General features: G+C 47.4%; 1 protein-coding gene across 13 annotated transcripts; it reads left to right on the top strand.

Annotated features, from left to right (window-relative positions):
- The first annotated feature begins 3,905 nt into the window (after positions 1-3,905).
- LOC141407870 (uncharacterized) lies at positions 3,906-22,745 on the top strand. Of its 13 annotated transcripts, none has more exons than XM_074004461.1 (5): positions 5,573-5,909; positions 6,193-6,262; positions 7,412-7,526; positions 14,448-14,531; positions 20,582-22,745. In XM_074004461.1, the coding sequence occupies exons 1-4, from the start codon at positions 5,824-5,826 to the stop codon at positions 14,465-14,467; spliced, it is 291 nt and encodes a 96-aa protein (XP_073860562.1). In that variant the 5' UTR covers positions 5,573-5,823; the 3' UTR covers positions 14,468-14,531; positions 20,582-22,745. The 13 variants fall into 13 exon arrangements, with proteins under 13 accessions (XP_073860553.1, XP_073860554.1, XP_073860558.1 ...); XM_074004463.1 differs by lacking the exon at positions 20,582-22,745 and adding an exon at positions 14,987-17,531; XM_074004452.1 differs by adding an exon at positions 14,987-15,542 and having other exon boundaries at positions 3,906-7,526.
- The last annotated feature ends 1,698 nt before the right edge of the window (positions 22,746-24,443 follow it).

A 24,443-nucleotide genomic window follows, 5' to 3' on the forward strand; every position in this document is an offset into this window, starting at 1 on the left:
AGGGGCCAAGGCCTGCATGATAATGAGGCCCAAATTCATAGCTCAGATCCAAAAGAAAACAAATGTTCCATTCTTTCTGTGTCCACCTCTAAACTAAGCAATACAGTGAGGGCAGTAAATTGCAATTACAAGTAAGAACTCTAGCAGTTGCTGATCATAAAATGAAAAGGGACAAATATGTTTATCCTTAACAGGATCACAAATAATTCCACAGCTGTTAATTTTGGCAGCCACTACCCTGGAGGCATTATGGGCTCATGGTATACTATCTTCATTGCCACCTCGGACAAAGATCCTATTGGCCAAAGGCACACAAGCATCTTCAGGAAAACTAGATTTAAATGGTAAGATTAAAAAACACAGTCATGGCTGGGCGGGGTGGCTCATGCCTATAATCCCAGCACTTTGGGAGGCCAATGCAGGCAGATCACCAGGTCAGGAGATCGAGACCATCCTGGCTAACACGGTGAAATCCTGTCTCTACTAAAAATACAAAAAAAAAAAAAAAAAAAAAAAAAAATTTAGCTGGGCTTGGAGGAGGGCGCCTATAGTCCCAGCTACTCAGGAGGCTGAGTCAGGAGAATGGCGTGAACCCGGGAGGCGAAGCTTGCAGTGAGCCGAGATGGCGCCACTGCACTCCAGCCTGGGTGACACAGCGAGACTGTCTCAAAAAACAAAAAACAAACAAAAAACAAAAACAAGAAAAAAAGTCATTATTTAAAAGCACAAGAAAGGTTTCTTTTTTAAAGTTCACTAATAAATTCAGAGATTGATGAAAGCCAATGGCTTACCCACTTATCAACCCAGATCACATGACTGCTTTCAAATGACTCACTTGGCCAGATTTACTGACCAGGACCCTGCATGAAATACTACAGAGAAGACCAAGGTTGACGAGGATATCTATGTCCTGTGTTCTGCCCACATGAAACCAGTTACCTCCAACCCTTCCTGTCCCGCCTCCAAGGGGTGTCTCTGAGTCCCCTGAATCAGTCACCTGTGCTCCATCTCTACCACCATCAGACCTGAGACTCTGAAAGGTCAGAGACGGGCAAGCAGCAGCCACTCAGTGAGAAAGGGAAAGGGAAGGCAGGCAGGCCCCAGCCTCAGACTAAACCAGCATTGGAGAAACTCAAAGGTGTTCAGGTTACAGTCACTTATTTTTCAGAAAAACAAAACAAGATTTAGAAAAGCTATTATCTGTGCACATGCCAAATCATTGTTCATGAGCAGAATTTTCACCCCAATCACCACCCTGACTGTGCCCTCCTCTGCTCACTGTGAGATGCCATCTCAAACAGCTCCCAAATGGCCTTTCCTAGGACAAACACAAGCCTCAGCTCAGACAAACAGAGCTGCACAATGTGCGTGTCCCCTCAACTTCGCCAGCAAATGCTCACTTCAGTTAAACTGAGGAGAAAAGCTGCTCCTTACTGGACAGCAAGAAGGGTAAGACAAGGCATGCAAAAAGAGTCTCACATCTTAAAAGTTACCCTCCACCTTACCCCCACCTTACCCCAACCTTACCTCGCCTTGCCCTCACTTTACCTCACCTTAATCCAACTGTAGGCCACCTTACCCCAACCTTACCCCACTTTACCCCAACCTTGCTCTATCTTATCCCAGTCTTACCCCACCTTACCCCATTCTGACTCCAACTTTACCCCAAACTTACTCCAACCTTACCCCAAGTTTACCCCACTTTACCCCAAGCTTACTCCAACCTTACTCCAACCTTGCCACCTTACCCACCTTACTCCAATCTTGCTCCAACCTTGCCCCAACCTTGCCAAACCTTACTTCATCTTAGCCCACCTTACCCCAACCTTACTCCGCCTTACCTCAACTTTATCCCACCTTACCCTAACCTTATTTTACCTTACCCCAACTTTAGCCCAACATACGCCAACCTTACTCTACCTTACTCCACCCTTAACCTCATCCTTACCCCATCTTACTCCACCTTGCTCCAACCTTACTCTGTCAGTAAAATGGCAATAATCATATCTAACTCACAGGGATGTTGTGAAAATCAAATGAGAAAATACATATGAAGCACTCAACAAATATTAACTATTTTAATTCGCCTTTGAAGATTTTAAAAGTGGTGAAAATTTATAAACAAAAACTCCATGTTTATTTGTAAATTAAATCAGAGTAAACAATTATTGTTACCTCACTTAAAACATTAATTTGCTATTTATTTATCAAGATGGAGTCTCGCTCTGTCACACAGGCTGGAGTGCAATGGCATGATCTCAGCTCACTGTAGCTTCCACTTCAGTAGCTGGGGCTACAGGCATGTGCCACCACACCTGGCTAAATTTTGTGTTTTTAGTAGAGACAGGGTTTTACTGTATTGACCAGGCTATCTCAGACTCCTGACCTCAAGTGATCTGCCCACCTCAGCTTCCCAAAGTGTTGGGATTACAGGCATGAGCCACCATGTGGGCTTAATTTGCTATTTACATGGATCTGGCTGGAGCAATTAAACACCTCTGAGACAAAGCTCAGAGAGCCAAGGAAAAGGCAGAGTCCTTAGGGCCACTGTGTAGTCTCTGGCAAGAAGCTAATTCCACCAGGCCTTCATCTTCTCAACCATAAACAAGGGGTATGGTTGTTTATGGTTGAGAACGAAGTACGTGTTGTCAAAGGGGTAGGTATTCTAAACAGTAGTTCTGGCCGGGTGCGGTGGCTCAAGCCTGTAATCCCAGCACTTTGGGAGGCCGAGACGGGCGGATCACGAGGTCAGGAGATCGAGACCATCCTGGCTAACACGGTGAAACCCCGTCTCTACTAAAAAAATACAAAAAACTAGCGGGGCAAGGTGGCGGGCGCCTGTAGTCCCAGCTACTCAGGAGGCTGAGGCAGGAGAATGGCGTAAACCCGGGAGGCGGAGCTTGCAGTGAGCCGAGATCCGGCCACTGCACTCCAGCCCGGGCTACAGAGCGAGACTCCGTCTCAAAAAAAAAAAAAGAAAAAAAGAGTGGTTCTAAGGCATACCAATAGCCGCTGTTCTTCTCTTGTGCAGCTAGTGAAAGCAGAATACATGCCCTTTTGACAACACTCATTTTGTGCTAAGAGAACCACTCAGCAGAGAAAGAGGCTCTAGGCAGAGCTGTACCGTGGTATGAGGAGGCCGGTTCCAGCACTCCCGGGTCCTCCCATGAGGCCCTGGGATCTGGGATGCACCTGGCTGAATACTTATCACCAGCTCCCTCTACCCACACAAGAAATCTGGGGATTTCTTCAGGAAATCCCCAGAAGTGATGACACCAGTGCAAGAGCTTAGAGAGCCTACTCTCAAACTGCCACTTAAAGATGATCTGGCCAAACAGATACATGCCAGCCCCTGGCTCCTGCCGGCCAGCACAGGGTGATCCTGCAGCCTACTCTTGCCTTGCCTTGGAAGAGTCTCTCTCTCTCTCTCTCTCTCTGCTCATCTCCCTCTTTTCTGGGAGTGTTAATATGGATGACAGTCAAATCTGTTCTAATTGGGCCCTTGATTTTTAGCTCAACCCATATTTCCTGTGTATTTTCTGCTGAGGCCATCCGGATGAATCCCTGGCACCCAGAACACCAACAGATACTCAGTAAATACTCGTTGAGTGAATCACTGCAACATTATGAGGTAGGTCTTATCATCCACATTCTGCAATATGAGGCAAATCACCAAGGCTAAGTGAACTGGTCAAGATGACTTGGCTAGTACATTGCCATTAGGTACCTCCACAGAGATGGTCCCCAGGCCTCATGCACCTGGTATGCAGCACTGACCTCACCTCTGCCCTCCCTCCTCATCCTTCACTTCCCCACCCCACCATCCCCCACCCCTCTCTCCTTCCTGAACTCCCTGTGTCAGCTCCAGCTTCCACTCTCTTTCACCAGCACTTCCTACAGCCACCTCTCCCTCCTAGCTTCTCCCCTTTACAACCGTTCTCCACAAGGCACCAGGGTAAGTTGCCCTAAACCCAAATCTGACCAGGCCCTTCTCTACCTAAGGCTCTGCAATGGCTCCCCACCCTCTGGAGAATAAAAGTCAAGCTCTCCTTTTACACTCCAGCATCTGCTTCTAGTTCTCCAAACACACCACAAACTCCCTGGGCTTCCTGCTTGCGTTCTTACTGTACCTAGGGGACCCATCTCACACTGCCTGTGAACTCCCATTTCTGCCAAGCTCAGGCTCCACTTCTCTAGGAAGCCCCCCTGCCCTCACCCCCAGCTCCAGGTCAGGCAGGGACAGCTGTAATCCTCCACATCACAAGGTATAGATACAATTATCTAGTTATGTGTCCACCTGCCCTATTCAAGTAGAAATATCTGAGGGCAGAGTCTAGGTCTTTTTTGATCTTTGGATGCTGAGTACCTGGCACAAGGTCTGCACTTGGTAGACACTTCAGTGTCTTAATGATTCAGTTCACCCAGTCTTCCAAACCCAGGCATCATCTTAGATTCTGCTCTAATCGGGAGCCTGTCAATTACTAGGCCCAAAATCTCTCTGGAATCCTGCTTCTTTATCCTTCCCCACTGAACTCCTGAGCCCAGGCCTTCGTTATTCCCTGGACTGAGACTAACTTCCTTCCTCCGAAATCCCCTTTGTACAATTACAATTCCTGTGTAGTTCCTGTCGGTTACTTTACTGAAACACACATCTCATATAAATTCCATGCCTAAAGACCCTCTGCAGTGTTTCAAGACCAGCAGGTGAAGGGGGCTTTCAAGACACTCCCCATGCCTTTCCCACCTCCAGCTCCAAGCCCACCTCTTGCCTCCTCATGAGCCCAACACTGCGCTAGCGATCAATCCCAGAACTCTCTAGACACATCTATGCTCTATGCAGGCTTTCAGCACCCGCTGTGCCAGGATGCTCCCAGGGCCATCGCCCCTCTCAGTCATGTGCCTTCTCATCCTTCAAGTTCTGGTTCAGAGGTCATCTGTTTGATGAAACCTGAGCTGCCCCTCCTCCCACTCAGAACTCATCCCCTGCCTCCCTCTGACCCCAGGCACTTTCACTGCCACTCCTTACACTACAAGGTCCCTGCCCCACCTTCCTGGCTCCAGGCTGCAGCACCCAACGCAAGCGCGTGCAACCACTCACTTAAGTGGCCACCCCGTTTCCTTCCATTTAACCTTGCTGCGTCGAACACCTCGTGCACCCTCTTCATCTCAACAATGGGGAGAAAGAGCTCCAGGGCTATGACGTGTCTGGCCCAAAGCCACGGTGTGGTGCGGGGCAAAGCTGGGACCTAGGCCTTCCAATTGGAAATCTTACTTATGCGCAGCACTGAACGCGCGCGGGTCGGCAGTGAGAACCCCAGGGGTCCGCGGTTGAGGGGGCCGTGCCAGCTGCTTCCGCACCATGGCCGCCCCGCTCCTAGGGACTCAAGTCCGTGCATTTGCTGAGCATTGGGTCTCCTTCCACACTCGGGTGACTGGAACCATTCTGTCCTTCCCGCAGCTGATACGAGAACTTGGAAGGCAGTTGCTGTCTAGTGACCCCCACGTTGGAGCAGACACCCGCGTCAGCACGCACGCACCACGCACGCCGCGCACATGCGCAGCCGTCGCTCTTGCACGCAACTTGGGGCCACCTGGCCTAGTGGCTGCTGCTACGCGTCCTGGCCGAGGGGTAGCGGGACCGCAGGCGGCTGGAGTGGGGAAGGGTGACCGCCGCCGTCGTTTCTTCTCCGTGGGTGGCTACAGAGTGCCCTCAAGTAACCCGGAGGTTGAGGGCCCCCCAGTGCGCGGCTGCCGGGGGTCAGGACGCGGGACTCCCCTCTACCGCCATGGTCTGGCAGTGTGGGGGAGCGCTCAGGGACAGAGATGCGGCTGCAGATGTGTGCTTTCTCCTTGCTCCCGACTGCTGACTTCATTATTCAAATACGCAGCCGAAACCATGGATCTTGCAGGTGCAGCTTTTCTCTGTCTCTCTTATGTGGAAAGCAGCACAGCGTGGACTCCAGCCAAACTCCCCGAGTTGGATTGCAGCTCTCTGGCTCTCTATCCCTGTGAACTGGGGCAGTTTACCGCTTCTATGTCTCAGTTTCCTCAGCTGTGCAAAGGGGTTACTGATCCTACTTAACGGGGTGGGTTGTTGTGAAGAGGAAATGAGTTAACATAAGTAGAGAAAGACACTGGTGCCTGGCAAGCACTGTGTGAGTGTTTTGGTGTTATTATTGCTGTTTTTATTAGAGCTACATGTAACGGAACGTTTAATGAGCCTTTTCCTGTTACCCTGGAATTAGTGAGTCAGGGCACAAAGGTGAGTACCCAGAGGCATTCAGTATCCCACACTGTAAAGGCAGCACAACATAGCAGCACCCAGAACTTATCGTTAGAGGGCTGGGCTGAAGAGCCAGCCCTGTCATTCTGAACTGCCACCACCCTACCCTCAGGCTTAACTGGGCAACAGGAGAGGGATGGGGTGGGAGGAAGGGTAGGAGTTTCCCTAAGCAGCCTCCTGGGTGCAGAAATAGGGAGGGTGCTGTGCTATTACTAAAGCCAATAAGGTGTAGCTCCAAGAGAGTTACCATAATGACTTCAGATGCCTAAAAAGAGAGGCTGGCATCTTCCCTGATTGGATGTCTGCTTGGACAGTGTGAGCTTGCTAGACTGCCCTTATACTTGCCTTTGAAGAAATCGAGAAAACTAAAAGAGAGACCTCTGGGCAGGGGTCTTCAGGGGCTTGCCTGTCATTGCTTGTGCTGTCCAATGCCAGACCCCATCCACTAGGCCAGAGGCTGTGAAGCAAGCAGCAATAGGGAGTAACACTGATGGCAAAACTAGTTGGAGTTGGGAGTGAAGGAGGTTGAGCTAGAGCCCGTTTCCCATATCAGAACACTGTACACTGAGGATACCCTGCAGAGCCTTTGGAAAAACTTACATCAACTCCCCATGAAAGAAAGTCAGTGGGGCTGGGTGCGGTGGCTCATGCCTGTAATCCCAACACTTTGGGAGGCTGAGGTGGGTGGATCACGAGGTCAGGAGTTCGAGACCAGCCTGACCAACATGGTAAAACCCCGTCTCTACTAAAAATACAAAAATTAGCCAGGCATGGTGGCACTTGCCTGTAATCCCAGCTACTCAGGAGGCTGAGGCAGGAGAATCGTTTGAACCCGGGAGGAAGAGGTTGCAGTGAGCCGAGATCATGCCATTGCACTCCAGCCTGGGTGACAGAGCGAGACTCCATCTCAAAACAAGAAAGAAAGAAGAAAGTCACTGTACAGACTGGCCTCACAGAGATCAAAAACAGCTAGTTGGAGAACTTAAGCTACTTGAGTTTAAGACTTTAGGGAGGAATTAGATCATGAGGACTCCAACTTCATGAATAGATTAGTACCCCTATAAAAGGGCCCAAAGAAACCAGCTAGCCCTTTTATGCCTTTCCATCTCTTTCACCGTGAGTACACAGTGTTCATATCCTCGAGGGGACACAACAAGGCACCATCTTGGAAGCAGAGAGTGGGCCCTCACTGGACACCAAACCTGCAGGTGCCTTGATCTTGGACTTCCCAGCCTCTATGACTGTAAGTGATGAATTTGTTGTTTACAAATTATCCAGTTTCAGGTATTTTGTTATAGCAGCACAAACAGACTAAGACACATAATTTTAAAAATTGATTAATGGTACTGCATCAAATTTTAAACTTTGACCACTTCAAAAGACACTATTAGGCCAGTGGTTGGTTGCCAGGGGTTGCATTTGAGGGGAGGGGATTGACTAGAAGAGGGTATAGGGAAATTTTGGGAGGGTGATGGGAAAATTCTGTATCTTGATTGTAGTGGTAGAATTCACAGAACTCTGCCTAAAAAGGGTGAGTGTTATTAAATGTAAGTTATACTTCAATAAACCCAGAGAAAATTAATTTTTAATAAGATCTCATTTAGACAATGAAAGGCAAGCTACAGACTAGGAGAAAATCTAAATACATATAAAGGATTTCTACTCAGAATACATAAAGAACTAATTTGGCTGTATAAGAAAATTACAAACAGGCTGAATGCAGTGTCTTAGCATTTTGGGAGGCCGAGGTGGGCAGATCACTTGAGCCCAGGAGTTTGAGACCAGCTTGGGTAACATGGCAAAACCCCATCTCTACAAACAAAAAAGAAGTTAGCCATGTGTGGTGGTGCATGCCTGTAGTCCCAGCTGCTCGGGAGGCTGAAGTGGAACAGTCACCTGAGTCCAGGAGGTAAAGGTTGCAGTGAGCTGTGATCGCACCATTGCACTCCGGCCTGAGTGACAAAGTGAGACCCTGTCTCGATAGATAGATAGATAGATAGATAGATAGATAGATAGATAGATAGATAGATAGATTGATTGATTTACTAACAATAATATTTCACCAAAGAAATACGATACAGATGACACGTAAGTACATGAAGGATGCTTGGCCATCATCTGTTGTTAGGGAAACACAAAGCCACAGCGAGACATCACTAAACCAGTACACATCCACTTGAATGACCCAAATTAAAAAGACTAACAGTAGCAAGTGTTGATGAAGATGTGGAGCAACTAGAATTCTCACACATAGTAGGTAGGAATGAATGCAAAATGATTAGGGCAATTTGGAAAACATTTTGATAATTTCCCATGAAGTTGTAACCACTTAACCATTCAGCTCAGCGATCCTCCTGCTAGGTACGTAGCCGAGAGACATAGAAACATGTCCCCACAAGACTTACTGTACCAAAATGTTCATAGAAGCATTATTGATAATAGTCAAAGAGTGGAGGCCGGGCGCAGTGGGTCACGCCTGTAATCCCAGCACTTTGGGAGGCCGAGGCAGGTGGATCACCTGAGGTCAGGAGTTCGAGACCAGCCTGGCCAACATGGTGAAACCCGTCTCTACTAAAAATACAAAAATTAGCTGAGCATGGTGGTGTGTGCCTGTAATCCCAGATACTCGGGAGGCTGAGGTGGGAGAATCGCTTGAAACGAGGAGACAGAGGTTGCAGTGAGCCGAGATCGCACCACTGCACTCCAGCCTGGGTGACAGAGTGAAACTCCGTTTCAAAAAAAAAAAAAAAAAAAAAAAAAGTGGAACAAGTGGATCCATACAGTGGAATACCACTCGGCAGAATAAAGGACCAGACTGCTGCTGCACGTGGCAAGGAGTCTCACGTTTGTCAGGCTCAGCAGGAGAAGCCAGACACCAAGGGCTGCGTACTGTGAAATTCTAGAAAGCCAACACTGTGGTGAGAGAAAGCAGATGAGTACTTAGGGGCTGGGTGTTGGGGGAAAGGATTGAGTGCATGGAGCACAAAGTGGGCTCGGCAGTGAAAATATTTTGTATCATAATTGTGGTAGTTATTTGTCAAAAATTAAAATGTGTGCTTAAAATTGGTGAACTTTGTTATAAGTAAAGTATACCTCAATTTAAAAAAATTGAATTAGTGTTAGCCTGAGAAAAATACAGCCAGTGACCCTGTGGATGGAAAGATTTTTGCCCTTTTCCCTAATTCATTCTCCATGACCTGACATCAGAGAAGGGAGACCCTAAGGAGAGTGGTGGGAATTCTGAGGCAGCACATCCCACCTGTTCTCTTAAAGTGTCCTAAGCCATAAACCCAGGTGGTGATGGGAGTGGGCAAAGGCTTACCTTGTATTTGAGATTGAACTGACTGGACTTTGAATAACTGCTTGGGAACTTACAGGATCTGCCCAAAGTATTGTTAAGGGAAATAAGGGAAATTTGACAGAAATTGATTGAAGGCAGCAATTAGAGAAAGTAATTTATACCTCCTGAGATCAGATAGCTCAGTAATTTGCATTTATCGTTAAATTAATATAACAAAGCTTCTACAGAACATGTGGACACAATACTGTATTTTCCAAATGTGTATAGATGTCATCGCAGTTAATAAAATACGGACTCACTTAAGATATTGCTGAGCTTGGCCTGGCATAGTGGCTCATGCCTGTAATTCTAGCACTTTGGGAGGCCAACACAGGCAGATCACTTGAGCCCAGAGGTTTGAGATCAGTGTGGACATGACAAGACCCTGTCTTTAAAAAAAAAAAAAATTATAAAAAAAACCCTAGGCTGCTGAACTTATAATGCACTTTTGTCATTATGTATTCTCTTGATCAGCAGATACTCAAAGTGCAACTGTTATACTTTGCAATTTTTTGTCTGTAAAATGGAGTCCTTGGTGTTTGAGGGCGTGTCCCTACAGGGGTGATAGTACAGCTGATACAGTCCTTTGGAAACAAGAATGGGAATGGGGCCGGGCGCAGTGGCTCCTGCCTGTAATTCCAACATTTTGGGAGGCCAAGGCAGGCGGATCATGAGGTCAGGAGATCAAGACTATCCTGGCTAATATCGTGAAACCCCGTCTCTACTAAAAATACAAAAAATTAGCCGGGCGTGGTGGAGGGTGCCTGTAGTGCCAGCTACTCGGGAGGCTAAGGCAGGAGAATGGCGTGAACCCAGGAGGCAAAGCTTGCAGTGAGCTGAGATTGTGCCACTACACTCCAGCCTGGGCAACAGAGCGAGACTACATCTCAAAAAAAAAAAAAAAAAAAAAAAGAAGAAGATATGGGCCAGGTGCAGTGGCTCATGCCTGTAATCCCAGCACTTTGGAAGGCTGAGGCAGGTGAATCATAAGGTCAGGAGTTCAAGACCAGCCTGGCCAAGATGGTGAAACCCCATCTCTACTAAAAATACAAACAATTAGCCGGGCATTGTGGTGGGCACCTGTAATCCCAGCTACTCAGGAGGCTGAGGCAGAGAATTGCTTGAACCTGGGAGGCAGAGGTTATAGTGAGCCAAGATTGCACCACTGCACTCCAGCCTGGGCAACAGAGCGAGAATCCATTTCAAAAAAAAAAAGAAGATATAATCACGTTATTAACCCCACGCCATCTCCTCCCTCAATTCTCTGCCAGTTACCCCCTGAAAACCCTAATTCCCAAATATTTTTCTTCCATTAAGATCTCTCCTAAATTCCAGATGTCTAGCCCATTGCTGCTGGACTTCCTCACTTTCTACCTCACAGGCACCGCAAATTCAGCATTTCCAAATTCCAGTTTATCACCTCTCCCAGTGCCCCGATTGGCTTCCTGACACGGTGTGACGCCACAAATCACACACTCATGCACATGCGCAGGACTGGTAACCAGGGCCCGTAGCTCTTATCACCTAAATTTCTTTTTTATTTGTATGAATTTATGGGGTACAGGTACAGTTTTGTTACATCCATAGATTGTATATTGGTGAAGTGTGGGCTTTTAGGGTATCACCCAAATATCTGTACCCATTAAGTGACTTCTCACCAGCCACCCCCTCCCACCCCTCACCCTTCAAAGTCTCCATTGTCTATCATTTCACACTCTATGTCCTTGTGTACATGTTATTTAGCTCCCACTTATAAGTGAGAACCTGTATTTGTCTTTCTGTATCCAGCTTGTTTCACTTAAGATAATAGCCTCCAGCTTCATCCTTGCTGCTGCAAAAGATATGATTTTATTCTTTTTTAAGTCCAAATAGTATTCCATTGTGTACATATGCCATGTTTGCTTTCTTCATTCATCCATCCATGGACACTTAAGCTGATTCTGTGTCTTTGCTGTTGTGAATAGTACTGCAATAAACATACAAATACAGGTGTCTTTTTGATGTAATGATTTCTTTTCCTTTAGATACCCAACAATGGAATTGCCAGAGCGAATGGTAGTTTTATTTTCAGTTCTTTGAGAAATCTTCATACTGTTTTCCATAAAGGTTGAACGAATTTACACGCCCACCTGCCACCCTAAGTTTCAAGTTCATCCTCAGTTTCCCCCCACACTACTTTTGCCTGCAGAATCCTTGCAAACAGCTGCCTGTGTAGTCCCCGGGGCTCTAGTTGCTGCCCCCTCCACAAAGACTGTGGCTTTGTTCGGATGAGTCTGGCATACCCCATCACCCTTCCCACCCTGCAACTGAAGCCCTCCAGTGGGTTCCCACTGCTCTGAGGACAGAGTCCAAGGCTCCTAGCCAGGCACTGAAGGTCCTGCCTGGGCCAGCCCCTGCAGCCCCCAGCCCCCGCCCCAGCTCTAGTTCCATTGTCACCCTGCAGCAGTTCAGCTGTACCCCCACACAGAGAGCACCGGAAGGTGCCCAAGGTATGTTTGCTGGGTGAATCAGTCCAATGTTATAAGGTAGGTACTGCCATCACCATTCTGTATATAACTAGATGAGCTCACTGAGGTTAAGAGAATTGCACTTAGCTAGTAAATAGAACAGGTCTGGGGTGAACCTAAGCCCACTGAACTGGAGAGCCTGAGGTCATAAACTCTGTGCCAAAGGCTTCTTGAGCATGCGAACTCACCGAGATCAGAAGCACACAGCAATGGCCGCTCTGCGGCTTCTTGAGCATGCGAACTCACTGAGATCAGAAGCACACAAAAGTGGCTGCACTGCAGTGTTGAGCGCGTGCGGAGATGTGCTTAAATGCCGCAGGGGCAAGGACCAGGGCATGGGAGAAGCCACATGGTGATAGCAGGTGGCCAAGACCAGTATGCAGCAAAGGAAGGCAGCACGTGGCATTGCCGGGGCTATGGACGAGCTTGCAGGAGCGGGGTGCAGTTCTTAGTCTTCCAAGACAGGAGGGCAGCTGCAGGCTGGCCCTGACGGGATTCCTTTGACTCAAAGAAGAAATCAAACTGCATGGCCATCAACCCATGCAAGACAGAAGCTGGCTCCTCCTTTGCACCCTGGGGACCAGCACCCACCAGGCTGAGCCCTTGAGCTGCAGGAGGTGGAGGTGGCCCAGGTGAGCATGGAATACTCACCTCCCTGCAGTCTGAGGGGCCAGGCTCTTTCCTTCTGAGGCTACTGTGGGGCCTCACAAATCAGGTGAAAGTTCAGTCATAATCACACATGTGCTTACATGTAATGGTTTGTGGAACATTTGCCCTAAACTTGTCCTGGGAACAGTCTAAAATAGTTTATTTGGCTGGTCAAGGTGGCTCATGCCTGTAATCCCAGCACTTTGGGAGACCAAGGTGGGAGGATTGCTTGAGGCCAGGAGTTTGAAATCAGCCTGGGCAACCCAGTGAGACTCCATCTGTACAAAAACAATTTTTTTTTTTTTTTTGAGACGGAGTCTCACTCTATTGCCCAAGCTAGAGTGCAGTGGCATGATCTCAGCTCACTGCAACCTCTGCCTCCCGAGTTCAAGCAGTTCTCCTGTCTCAGCCTCCCGAGTAGCTAGGACTACAGGTGCGTACCCCCATGCCCAGCTATATTTTGTATTTTTGGTAGAGACAGGGTTTCACCATATTGGTCAGGCTGGTCCTGGACTCCTGACCTCAGGTAATCCACTCGCCTTGGCCTCCCAAAGTGCTGGGATTATAGGCATGAGCCACCACACGTGGCCCAAATGGACTCTCCAGCCAGGCACAGTGGTTCATGCCTGTAATCCAGCACTTTGGGAGGCCGAGGCGGGTGGATCATCTGAGGTCAGGAGTCCAAGACCAGCCTGGCCAACATAGTAAAACCCAGTCCCTATTAAAAATACAAAAATTAGCTGGGCATGGTGGTGCGTGCCTATAATCTAAGCTACTCAGGAGGCTGAGGTAGGAGAATCACTGGAACCGGGGAGGCGGAGGTAGCAGTAAGCTGAGATGGCGCCATTGTACTCTAGCCTACACGACAGAGCGAGACTATCTCAAAAAAAAAAAGACTCTCCAAATTATGATTCAATTAAGACCACAAATCTAGAACCTGAGAGCATTGTTTTTTGCCCATAATTTTCTGCACCCTCACCTCTTCTGTACTTTGGGTTGCATTCTGCACCCTCCACCTTCATCGGTGCATTTTCTACTTTGCTTCAGTCGCGAGGGAGCTGCCATTGTTTCTGTGATCGTATTGACATGGATGTTTCCCAGGCGCTGCCTCCACACCCTCATCACGTGCCCTGCCAGGATCACCCTGCACCTTCCCATTGCTATGAAATGCCACCTTTACTGCCAGAACTGGGCTTTGCTGTTGTTAGAGACAGCGTCTCACTCTGTCACCCAGACTGGAGTGTAGTGGCTTGATCATAGCTCACTGCACCCTCGAATTCCTGGGCTCAAGTGATCCTCCCGCCTTGGCCTCCCAAAGCACTGGGATGTATTATTTTAAGTTGCTTAATTTATGGTAATTTGTATGGCAGCAACAGAAAACCAGTATACATACTTTTGAGAAGAAGAAGAAGGAGGTGCGCATTTTTGCCTGTTCCTTTGGTGCGTCCGTACTGTTCTGGAATGTCCTGCCTCTTCATTTTGACCTCCAGTTACTATGATTTGGAGACTAGTAGGTCATACTGACTTGGTACTTGTCACCATTTGTTTTGTTGGAACTGCTGAGGACATGTTGGTGTCTATTAAGTTCACTCTGTCCCTTGCAGTTACAATGACAGTCTGTTGTAGGTACCTGAGATATGCGGGTACTCATTTTCATTCTCTCTTTCAGCAAATATGCACTGGAATTAGGAGTCTCACCCTTTGCTGGCCTCTGCAGCTACAGAGATGATTGGTCACATTCTCATGGGTGAAGGTAAGGGCAGAGGAGCGAGGGGCCGTGAACCCCCCACTGGAGCTGACTACCCACCTAGATCCTGATTCTGCCGCTCTCAAGTCCTGCGATGTGTCTCCATGCCTTCCTTTCCACAGGGTCCATGGATGGCTGGGGCTGAGGGGTAGCATTGTGTGTGTGCATCCCTCGGAGCCGTGCCTGGCACTCAGGTACCAGGTGATGGTACTGGTTGCTACCATCATTGTGACTTCACTGGCTGGGAACTAACACCAACAAAGACAGGGGTTCTTTTTAAAGAGCACAGTGTTCATCTTGTGGACTGGGACCTGGTATGGCCTCCTTGGTGGGGTCAAATCTGGTGTTGCCTGTGGGGTTCCCTGGGCCTCCTAGAGCTGATTTCAGGAGGCCTGCAGAGCCAGAGGCAAGATGGGCCCAGGTGGGGCGTGTCACATCATTACATTTTCTGCCTGTTACAGCAAGGGACAAGCCACCACCCTCCTGTGTCTGAAGCTTGCCCAGCCAGCAGGTCCAGCTCCAGTGCTGCGTCATCTGAAAGCCTTCCCCACTATCATGGCCTGCCCCGGATTCTCATGGAGTTGTGAGAAAACCTCCATTCACTAACACCCTACCAGTCAGCCACTCAGCACATCAGAGTAGTGTCACCTCTGGCTGGGGCTGTCCAGAACGCTGGAGTCCCACAGCCTCGCTTCCCACTAACAGCTGCCTCCCTCCTCATCCCTGCCCACATGGATTCCAGGCACTGTGGAGTGGAGGAGCCCGTCCCATGCTAGTGCAGGATGTCTTGAGAGGGAGAAACATCTCCACCGTGGGAAGGACAATGAGTCTCTGGCACTGGGGCTTTGGCCTGAATGGTCTGGATCACCTTCACCCAGAAAACAGCCCTCCAGAGCCCAGGGATCGGGGAAGCCACATTCCCCCACAGCTCAGAGGGCACAGCTGTCACATGCCCATACCTCCCTCAGAATCGGCCATCCCCACTTGCATGTTCCAGACCTCTGAAACAGTTGGCAGGTGAATTTATGGTATAAGCTAAACCTGAGGCCAGCTTCCAAGCAAAGTGTTTTAGATTTATGCTTATTTATTTTATTTTATTTTATTTTATTTTTTTTGGAGACGGAGTCTCCCAGGCTGGAGTGCAGTGGCCGGATCTCAGCTCACTGCAAGCTCTGCCTCCCGGGTCTACGCCATTCTCCTGCCTCAGCCTCCCGAGTAGCTGGGACTACAGGCGCCCGCCACCTCGCCCGGCTAGTTTTTTGTATTTTTTAGTAGAGACAGGGTTTCACTGTGTTAGCCAGGATGGTCTCGATCTCCTGACCTCGTGATCCGCCCGTCTCGGCCTCCCAAAGTGCTGGGATTACAGGCTTGAGCCACCGCGCCCGGCCCTATTTTATTTTTTAGAGATGGAGTCTTGCTCTATCTCGCGCTGGAGTGCAGTGGTGCGATCTCAGCTCACTGCAACCTCCACCTCCCTGGCTCAAGCAATTCTCCTGCCTCAGCCTCCCAAGTAGCTGGGACTACAGGCGCACACCACGAAGCTGGCTAATTTCTTTATTACTGTAGTAGAGACAGGGTTTCACCGTGTTCCCCAGGCTGGTCTCGAACTCCTGAGCTCAAGAAATCTGCCTGCCTCAGCCTCCCAAAGTGCTAGGATTACAGGCATGAGCCATCACGCCTGGCCTATACTTGTTTTAAGCTCCAAAGACTACTGGTTCTGGTAAGGACTGGGTCACTATGTGACCTTGTGTAGGTCTCTTTTGACCTTGAGTCCAGGGCTCTGTGACTCCAGGTTATGGCTGCGGCTGGCAGCTAACAATTGCTAAGATTACAGTGTCCTCTTCATCTTGGTTGCATTCAGTTGCCCATGCCTGCCTCTGGCGGGAGGTGGGAAGGAATGTGGCTCCTGGGAGGAGCCCAGCTCCATGTGCCATTCCGAGGAGCCAGGCTGCACGCCCCTGGGCCATAGCTGCTGGTGGATGGATGACTATGCTGGCAGAGGCACTGGGAAGGAAAGACAGAATTGTTGGCCGATAGCCCCCTTTTAACTGATTTTCTTGTCATTTTTGTGTTTGTTTTATTATAAAGATAACAGCTGTATTTGAGAAAGAAAGCTCAAACTATAAAGAAAATTTAAAATTGCCCTGTCTTACTTCAGCTCCACTCCCTGAAGGTGGCCTGTCTTAACTATTTTTGTTTCTAGTTCTTACAGTGGTTGCCTTCGTAACTCTAAAGCATACACCCCACATCTTGATTTCTCAACTGTGTAGTTTTTTTTTGGCTCTATTGTATGAAATCAATGTGAAGTTAACATATTTATACAACCTTTCCTCCTCTCAACCTCCCAATTTGTTCGTTACTTTTAGATCTTGTAATCCAGTGCTTTCAAAATGCAGGTCCCCAGGCCACAGACAAACTCATCGGAATTTGTGGTGGGACCTAGGAATATGCATTTATAATAGTCTCCCCTAGTTAATTGTGTTCACTAAAGTTTGAGAACCATCATCCTTATAACTAAATAAGTGTCTTGTGAGTTGGGGCACTTGTGTCTGCCCTATCAGAAATCCAGCTAAGGAGGGACATCAATGAAGATGGAGGATGAAGAAATACAAATTTCACCCCTTCACAAAAACAATGAAAAAAGGGAAAAAACTCAAAAATCAACTTTTTTTTTTTTATAGCTGTGGACATTAAAAGGCTTGCAGCAGGCCGGGCGCGGTGGCTCAAGCCTGTAATCCCAGCACTTTGGGAGGCCGAGGCGGGCGGATCACGAGGTCAGGAGATCGAGACCATCCTGGCTAACACGGTGAAACCCCGTCTCTACTAAAAAAAAAAATACAAAAAACTAGCCGGGCGAGGTGGCGGGCGCCTGTAGTCCCAGCTATTCGGGAGGCTGAGGCAGGAGAATGGCGTAAACCCGGGAGGCGGAGCTTGCAGTGAGCTGAGATCCAGCCACTGCACTCCAGCCCGGGCGACAGAGCGAGACTCCGTCTCAAAAAAAAAAAAAAAAAAGGCTTGCAGCAGACTGGGCGTGGTGGCTCATGTCTATTATTCCAGCACTTTGGGAGGCCGAGTCAGATGGGTCACTTGAGATCAGCAGTTTGAGACCAGTCTTAGAGTGAAACCCAGTATCTACTAAAAATGCAAAAACAAACAAACAAACAAAAAAACAACAAACCAGCCAGGCGTGGTGGCGCATGCCAGTAACCCCAGCTACTTGGGAAACTGAGGCAGGAGAATCGCTCGAACCGGGACACAGAGGTTTCAGTGAGCTGAGATCACGCCACTGCACTCCAGCCTGGGCAACAGAGCAAGACCTATCTTAAAAAAACAAAAGCAAACAAACAAAAACAGGCTTGCAGCAACATGAGGAAAACATTCAAGAGAAATGGCTCATTCTCAGTAAGAAATAAAGGCTGAAATCTTCCCAAATTTGATGAATTTGGAGTTAGTAGTTAAAAAAAAAAAAAAGCCGGGCGTGGTGGCTCACGCCTGTAATCCCAGCACTTTGGGAGGCCAAGGTGGGCGGATCACAAGGTCAGGAGATCGAGACCATGGTGAAACCCCGTCTCTACTAAAAATAGAAAAAATTAGCCGGGCGCAGGGGCGGGCGCCTGTAGTCCCAGCTACTCGGGAGGCTGAGGCAGGAGAATGGCGTGAACCCGGGAGGCGGAGCTTGCAGTGAGCCGAGATTGCGCCACTGCACTCCAGCCTGGGCGACAGAGCGAGACTCCGTCTCAAAAAAAAAAAAAAAAAAAAATTGTTCTAGCAAGAAAAGCCCGGGATCAGAGGATCAGATGGCTTTACTGGCAAATTCCACCAAATGTTTAAAGAGGAGTTAACACCAGTACTTCTCAGATGTGTCCAAAAAAAGAGAAGAGGAAGGAACACTTTTGACTTAATGCTGTGAAGCTCGACAAAGACATCACAATAAAAAATACAGACCAATATCCCTTGTAAATTTGGATTCAAAAATCCTTAACGAACAACTAACAAACCAAATTCAGCAACATGTTAAAGGATTGTACACCATGACCAAGTGGAATCTATCCCAGGAATGCAAGATTGGTTTAAAATACAGAGCCCAATCAATGTAATACATCATATTAATAGAATAAAGGGACAGAACCACAAGGTTATTTAAATAGTCACAAAAGAATTTGACAAAGAAACATTTAACAGGCAGGGTGTGGTGGCTTACGCCTGTAATCCCAGCACTTTGAGAGTCCAAGGTGGGTGGATCACCTGAGGTCACAAGTTTGAGACCAGCCTGACCAACATGGTAAAACCCCGTCTCTACTAAAAATACAAAAAAATTAGCTGGGTATGGTGGCAGGTGCCTGTAATCCCAGCTACTATAGAGGCTGAGGCAGGAGAATTGCTTGAACCTGGGAGGCGGAGGTTGCGGTGAGCCGAGATCACACCATTGCACTCCAGCCTAGGCAACAGGAGTGAAACTCTGTCTCAAAAAAAAAGGAAAAAAAAAACCTTTAACAAAGTCAGGATACCCTTTAGTGATAAAAATCATGCAACAAACTAGGCATAGGAGGGAACTCGCACAGTCTGATAAAGGGAATCTATGAAAAAAACCCACAGCTAATATACTTAATGGTACAAAACTGAAAGCCTTCCCCTGAGATTAGGAACAAGACAAAGATGGCCACTCTTGCCACTTACTTAACATTGTACTAGAAATTCTAGGCAGGGCAGTTAGACAAGAAAAAATAACAAAAAGCCATCTAGATTGGAGAGAAAGAAGTAAAACAGTCTCCATTTGCAGATGACATGATCTTGTTTAAAGAACACCCCAAAGAAGCTGGACATGGTGGCTTATACCTTTAATACCAGCACTTTGGGAGGTTGAGGTGGGTGGATTGCTTGAGTCCAGGAGTTCAAGATCAGCCCAGGCAGTCTGGCAAAACCCCGTCTCTACAATAAATTAGCTGGGCATGGTGGCACACACCTGTAGTTCTAGTTAGGAGACTGAGGTGGGAGGATCACCTAAGCCTGGAAGATTAAGTGAGCCATGATCATGCCACTGCACTCCAGCCTGGGTGGCAGAGCAAGACCCTGTCAAAACAAAACAAAACCAAACCCTAAAGGATCTGCAGGGCCGGGCACGGTGGCTCACGGCTGTAATCCCAGCACTTTGGGAGGCTGAGGCGGATGGATCACGAGGTCAGGAGATCGAGACCATCCTGGCTAACACAGTGAAACCCTGTCTCTGCTAAAAATACAAAAAACTAGCCAGGTGTGGTGGCGGGCGCCTGTAGTCCCAGCTACTCAGGAGGCTGAGGCAGGAGAATGGCGTGAACCTGGGAGGTGGAGCTTGCAGTGAGCTGAGATCGCACCACTGCACTCCAGCCTGGGCGACAGAGCAAGGCTCCATCTCAAAAAAAAAAAAAAAAAAAAAAAAAAAAAATCTGCAGAAAAACTGGTAGAGCTAATAAGTGAGTTTAGTAAAGTTGCAGGATACAAGATTGATATACAAAACCAGTTGCATTTCTATCTACCAGCAATGAACAATTTGAAAATCAAATTAAGAAAATATAGCATCAAAAGAATACTCCTTAAATACTTAGAAATAAATTTAATTAAAGAAGTGCAGGCCAGGCGCGGTGGCTCAAGCCTGTAATCCCAGCACTTTGGGAGGCCGGGACAGGCGGATCACGAGGTCAGGAGATCGAGACTATCCTGGTTAACATGGTGAAACCCCATCTCTACTAAAAATACAAAAAACTAGCTAGGCGAAGTGGCGGACGCCTGTAGTCCCAGCTACTGAGGAGGCTGAGGCCGGAGAATGGTGTAAACCCGGGAGGCGGAGCTTGCAGTGAGCTGAGATCCGGCCACTGCACTCCAGCCTTGGCGAGAGAGCAAGACTCCGTCTCAAAAAAAAAAAAAAAAAAAGTGCAAGGCTGGTATACAAAAACTTCAAAACATTGTTGAAAGAAAATGGAAAGATATTCTATATTCATGGACTAGAAGACTTAACATTAAGATCTTCAAATTTAATGCAATCCCTATCAAAATTTCAACTTTTTTTTTTTTTCTCCCAGAAATGGACAAGCTGATTCTAAAATTCATTTGGAACTGCAAGGGACCAGAAGAACCAAAGCAATCTTCAACAAGAACAATGTTAGAAGATTCACTTCTCCATTTCAAAACTTACTACAAAACTATAGTAATCGGCGGGGTGCAGTGGCTCATGCCTGTAATTCCAGCACTTTGGGAGGCCGAGGCAGGCAGATCACTTGAGGTCAGAAGTTTGAGACCAGCCCGGCCAACATGGTGAAACCCCGTCTCAACTAAAAATACAAAACTTAGCTGGGTTTGGTGGCAAGTGCCTATAATCCCAGCTACTCAGGAGGCTGAGGCAAGAGGATTGCTTGAGCCTGGGAGGCGGATGTTGCAGTGGGCTGAGATCGTGCCACTGCACTCCAGTTTGCCTGGGTGACCAAGTGAGACTCTGTCTCAAAAACAAACAAACAAACAAAAAAACAACAACAAAAAGTATGAGTATATATATATGAGAGAGAGAGAGTAATCATTACTGTGTGATATTGGCATGACTATAGATACAGAATAGAATTGAAAGTCCAGAAATAAATCTATACATTTATGTTAATGTCAATTGATATTGAATGTTTGCCAAAAACATTCAATGGAGAAAGAATAGCCTTTTCAACATATGGTGCTGGGCCAACCAGATATTCACATACTAAAGAATAAACTTGGACCTCTATCTTAGGGCTAATATGAAAATGAACTGAAAGTCAACTAAATAACCTAAATGTAAGAGCCAAATCTATAAAACTCTTAGAAGAAAACAGGTAAAAATCTGCATGATCTTAGATTAGGCAATATTTAGATTTGGCACTAAAAACATAAGCAACCAAAGAAAAAAATAGATAAATTAGACCTCCTCAAAATTAAAAATATGCATCAAAGGACACTACCAGTAAAGTAAAAAGACAACTCATTGAATGGGTAAAAATATTTGCAAATTACCTATGTCATAAGTATTGAGTATAGAGAATATTTATGAGCTCTTATAACTAAGCAGAAAAAGATAACTCAATTTGAAAATGGGCAAAGGATTTGAATAGACAGTTTTCTGAAGAAGATATGCAACTGGCCAATAAGCACATGGAAAGGTACTCAATACTATTGGTCATCAGGGAAATACAAATTCAAGCCACAATGAGGTACCACTTCACATCCACTAGGATGAGTACAATAATAATTTTAAAAAAATAAGTGATAGTGAGAATGTAGAAAAACGAACTTTCATACATTGCTGGTGAGAATATGAAGTGGTACAGCTACTGTGGAAAAGTTTAGCAGGAATTCAGAACGTTAAATATAGAAGTACCTTATGACGTAGCACTTCTGCTTGTAGGTACTCAAAGGAAAACATATGTCCTCACAAAAACTTGTACACAAATGTTCATAACAGGCTGGGTGCGGTGGCTCACGCCTGTAATCCCAACACTGTGGGAGGCTGAAGCGGGTGGATCAGTTGGGGACAGGAGTTCCAGACCAGCCTGATCAACACGGTGAAAACCCGTCTCTACTAAAAATACAAAAAAATTAGCTGGACGTGGCGGCGGTGCCTATAATCCCAGCTACTCAGGAGGCTGAGGCAGGAGAATTGCTTGAACCTGGTAGGCAGAGGTTGCGGTGAGCCGAGATCACGCCATTGCACTCCAGCCTGGGCAACAAAGCAAGACTCTGTCTCAAAAAAAAAAAAAAAAAAAAAAAAAAAAAAAGAACGTTCATAACAGCACTATTCACAATAGCCCAAAAGTGGAAGCAACACAAATGACCACCAACAGAAAAATGGATAAACAGAATAAAGGAATATTATTCAGCATCACAGATAATGAGGTGCTGAATCGGGCCATGGCACCGATGAACCTGGAAGACGCCAGACACAAAAAACCCACATACTGTGTGATTCCAGTTCTATGAAATGTCCAGAATAGGCAAACCCACAGAGACAGAAAGTAGATTAGTGGATACCTAGGGCATGGGTTGGGGAGAAGTGGGGAATAACTGCCAACAGATTGGGGGTTTCTTTTGGGGAAATGGAAATGTTCTGTACATCGTGGCGATGCATGTACAGCATAGGGAATATACTAAAAGCCACTGAAGTATAAACTTTACAATGATTAATTTTATGTTTTGGGAATTATATCTCAATTAAAAATGTTTTAAAAAGGAAAGAAACAGTCGAGCATGGTGGCTCATGCCTGTAATCCCAGCACTTTGGGAGGCCGAGGTGGTTGGATCACTTGAGGCCAGGAGTTCTAAACTAGCCTGGGTGACCATAGCAAGACTTCATCTCTACAAAAGAAAAATTAAAAAATTCACCAGATGTGGTGGCACGTGTTTGTAGTGCAAGCTACTCAGGAGGCTGAGGGAGGAGGATAGCTTGAGCCCAGGAGTTTGAGACTGCAGTGAGCCATGATTATACCACTGCACTGCAGCCTGGGTGACAGAGTGACACCCTGTCAAAAAAAAAAAGGAAAAAATTCCAACTAGAATGGTCTTAATATAGCAATTTATTGGCTCATGCCAGTGGATGTTCAGAGGTAAGGTAGGCTCCAGGACTGTTCAGCTTACAGGCTCTACAGAACCATCATAGAGTCTGGACGCAGTGGCTCCTGCCTGTAATCCCAGCACTTTGGAAGGCTGAGGTGGGCAGATCACCTGAGGTCAGGTGTTCAAGACCAGCCTGGCCAACATGGTGAAACCCCATCTCTACTAAAAATATAAAAATTAGCTGGGGCCGGGCGCAGTAGCTCATGCCTGTAATCACAGCACTTTGGGAGCCCAAGGCAGGCGGATCACCTGAGGTCAGGAGTTCGAGACCAGCCTGGCCAACATGGTGAAACCCCGTCTCTACTAAAAATACAAAAAAATTAGCTGGGTGTGGTGGTGGGCCAGCTACTTGGGAGACTGAGGCAGGAGAATCGCTCGAACCCAAGAGGCAGAGGATGCAGTGAGCCGAGATTGTGTCATTGCACTCCAGCCTGGGCTATAAGAGTGAAACTCTGTCTCAAAAAAAAAAAAAAAAAAAAATGTCGCAGAGACCTGAGTACCTTCCATTGCTCCACCCCTCAGCTTTATCCTAAGGCTGGCTCCCTTAGTGACGGAAGGATGGCTGCCAAGCAATAGGAGTGTGGAGCTTCCCTCTTCGTGTGTTGCTAGGGGCCATTTTTTCACACGGCTGTATCTTGAAAATAAGAACCCTGGGGCCAGGCGCGGTGGCTCAAGCCTGTAATCTCAGCACTTTGGGAGGCCGAGGCGGGCGGATCTCGAGGTCAGGAGATCGAGACCATCCTGGCTAACACGGTGAAACCCCGTCTCTACTAAAAAATACAAAAAATTAGCCGGGCGAGGTGGCGGGCGCCTGTAGTCCCGGCTACTCGGGAGGCTGAGGCAGGAGAATGGCGGGAACCTGGGAGGCGGAGCTTGCAGTGAGCTGAGATCCGGCCACTGCACTCCAGCCTGGGCGACAGAGTGAGACTCCGTCTCAAAAAAAAAAAAAAAAAAAAAAAAAGAAAATAAGAACCCTGGTCCCAGAAGCCCCAGTGATCTTGCACTGGCCAATTGCTGGCCCACATAGGGTCACATGCGCATTCTGAGTCCATCTCCAGCACGAAAGGAAATGCATACCCAGTAGGCTGGGGCCTAGCCTCTAAACCTATCATTGTCAGAGCAGTGGAGATGCTGTGATTTCAGGGACTAGTGACACCAGTGACTCGGGTCAGTCCAACAAGCCACCTTACAGCCACCCAGCGGAGCCTGGACCTGCCCCAGATCTCTGTTGCTGTAGATATTTTATGACGACCCTCACTGTGCAAGATGAAGAAATCTCCTTCCTGCTCTACCTCCCGTTTCCATCAGCTTTAC

This window comes from Macaca fascicularis, chromosome 10 (genome assembly GCF_037993035.2).
Source record: "Macaca fascicularis isolate 582-1 chromosome 10, T2T-MFA8v1.1".
Taxonomy (NCBI): Eukaryota; Metazoa; Chordata; class Mammalia; order Primates; family Cercopithecidae; genus Macaca; species Macaca fascicularis.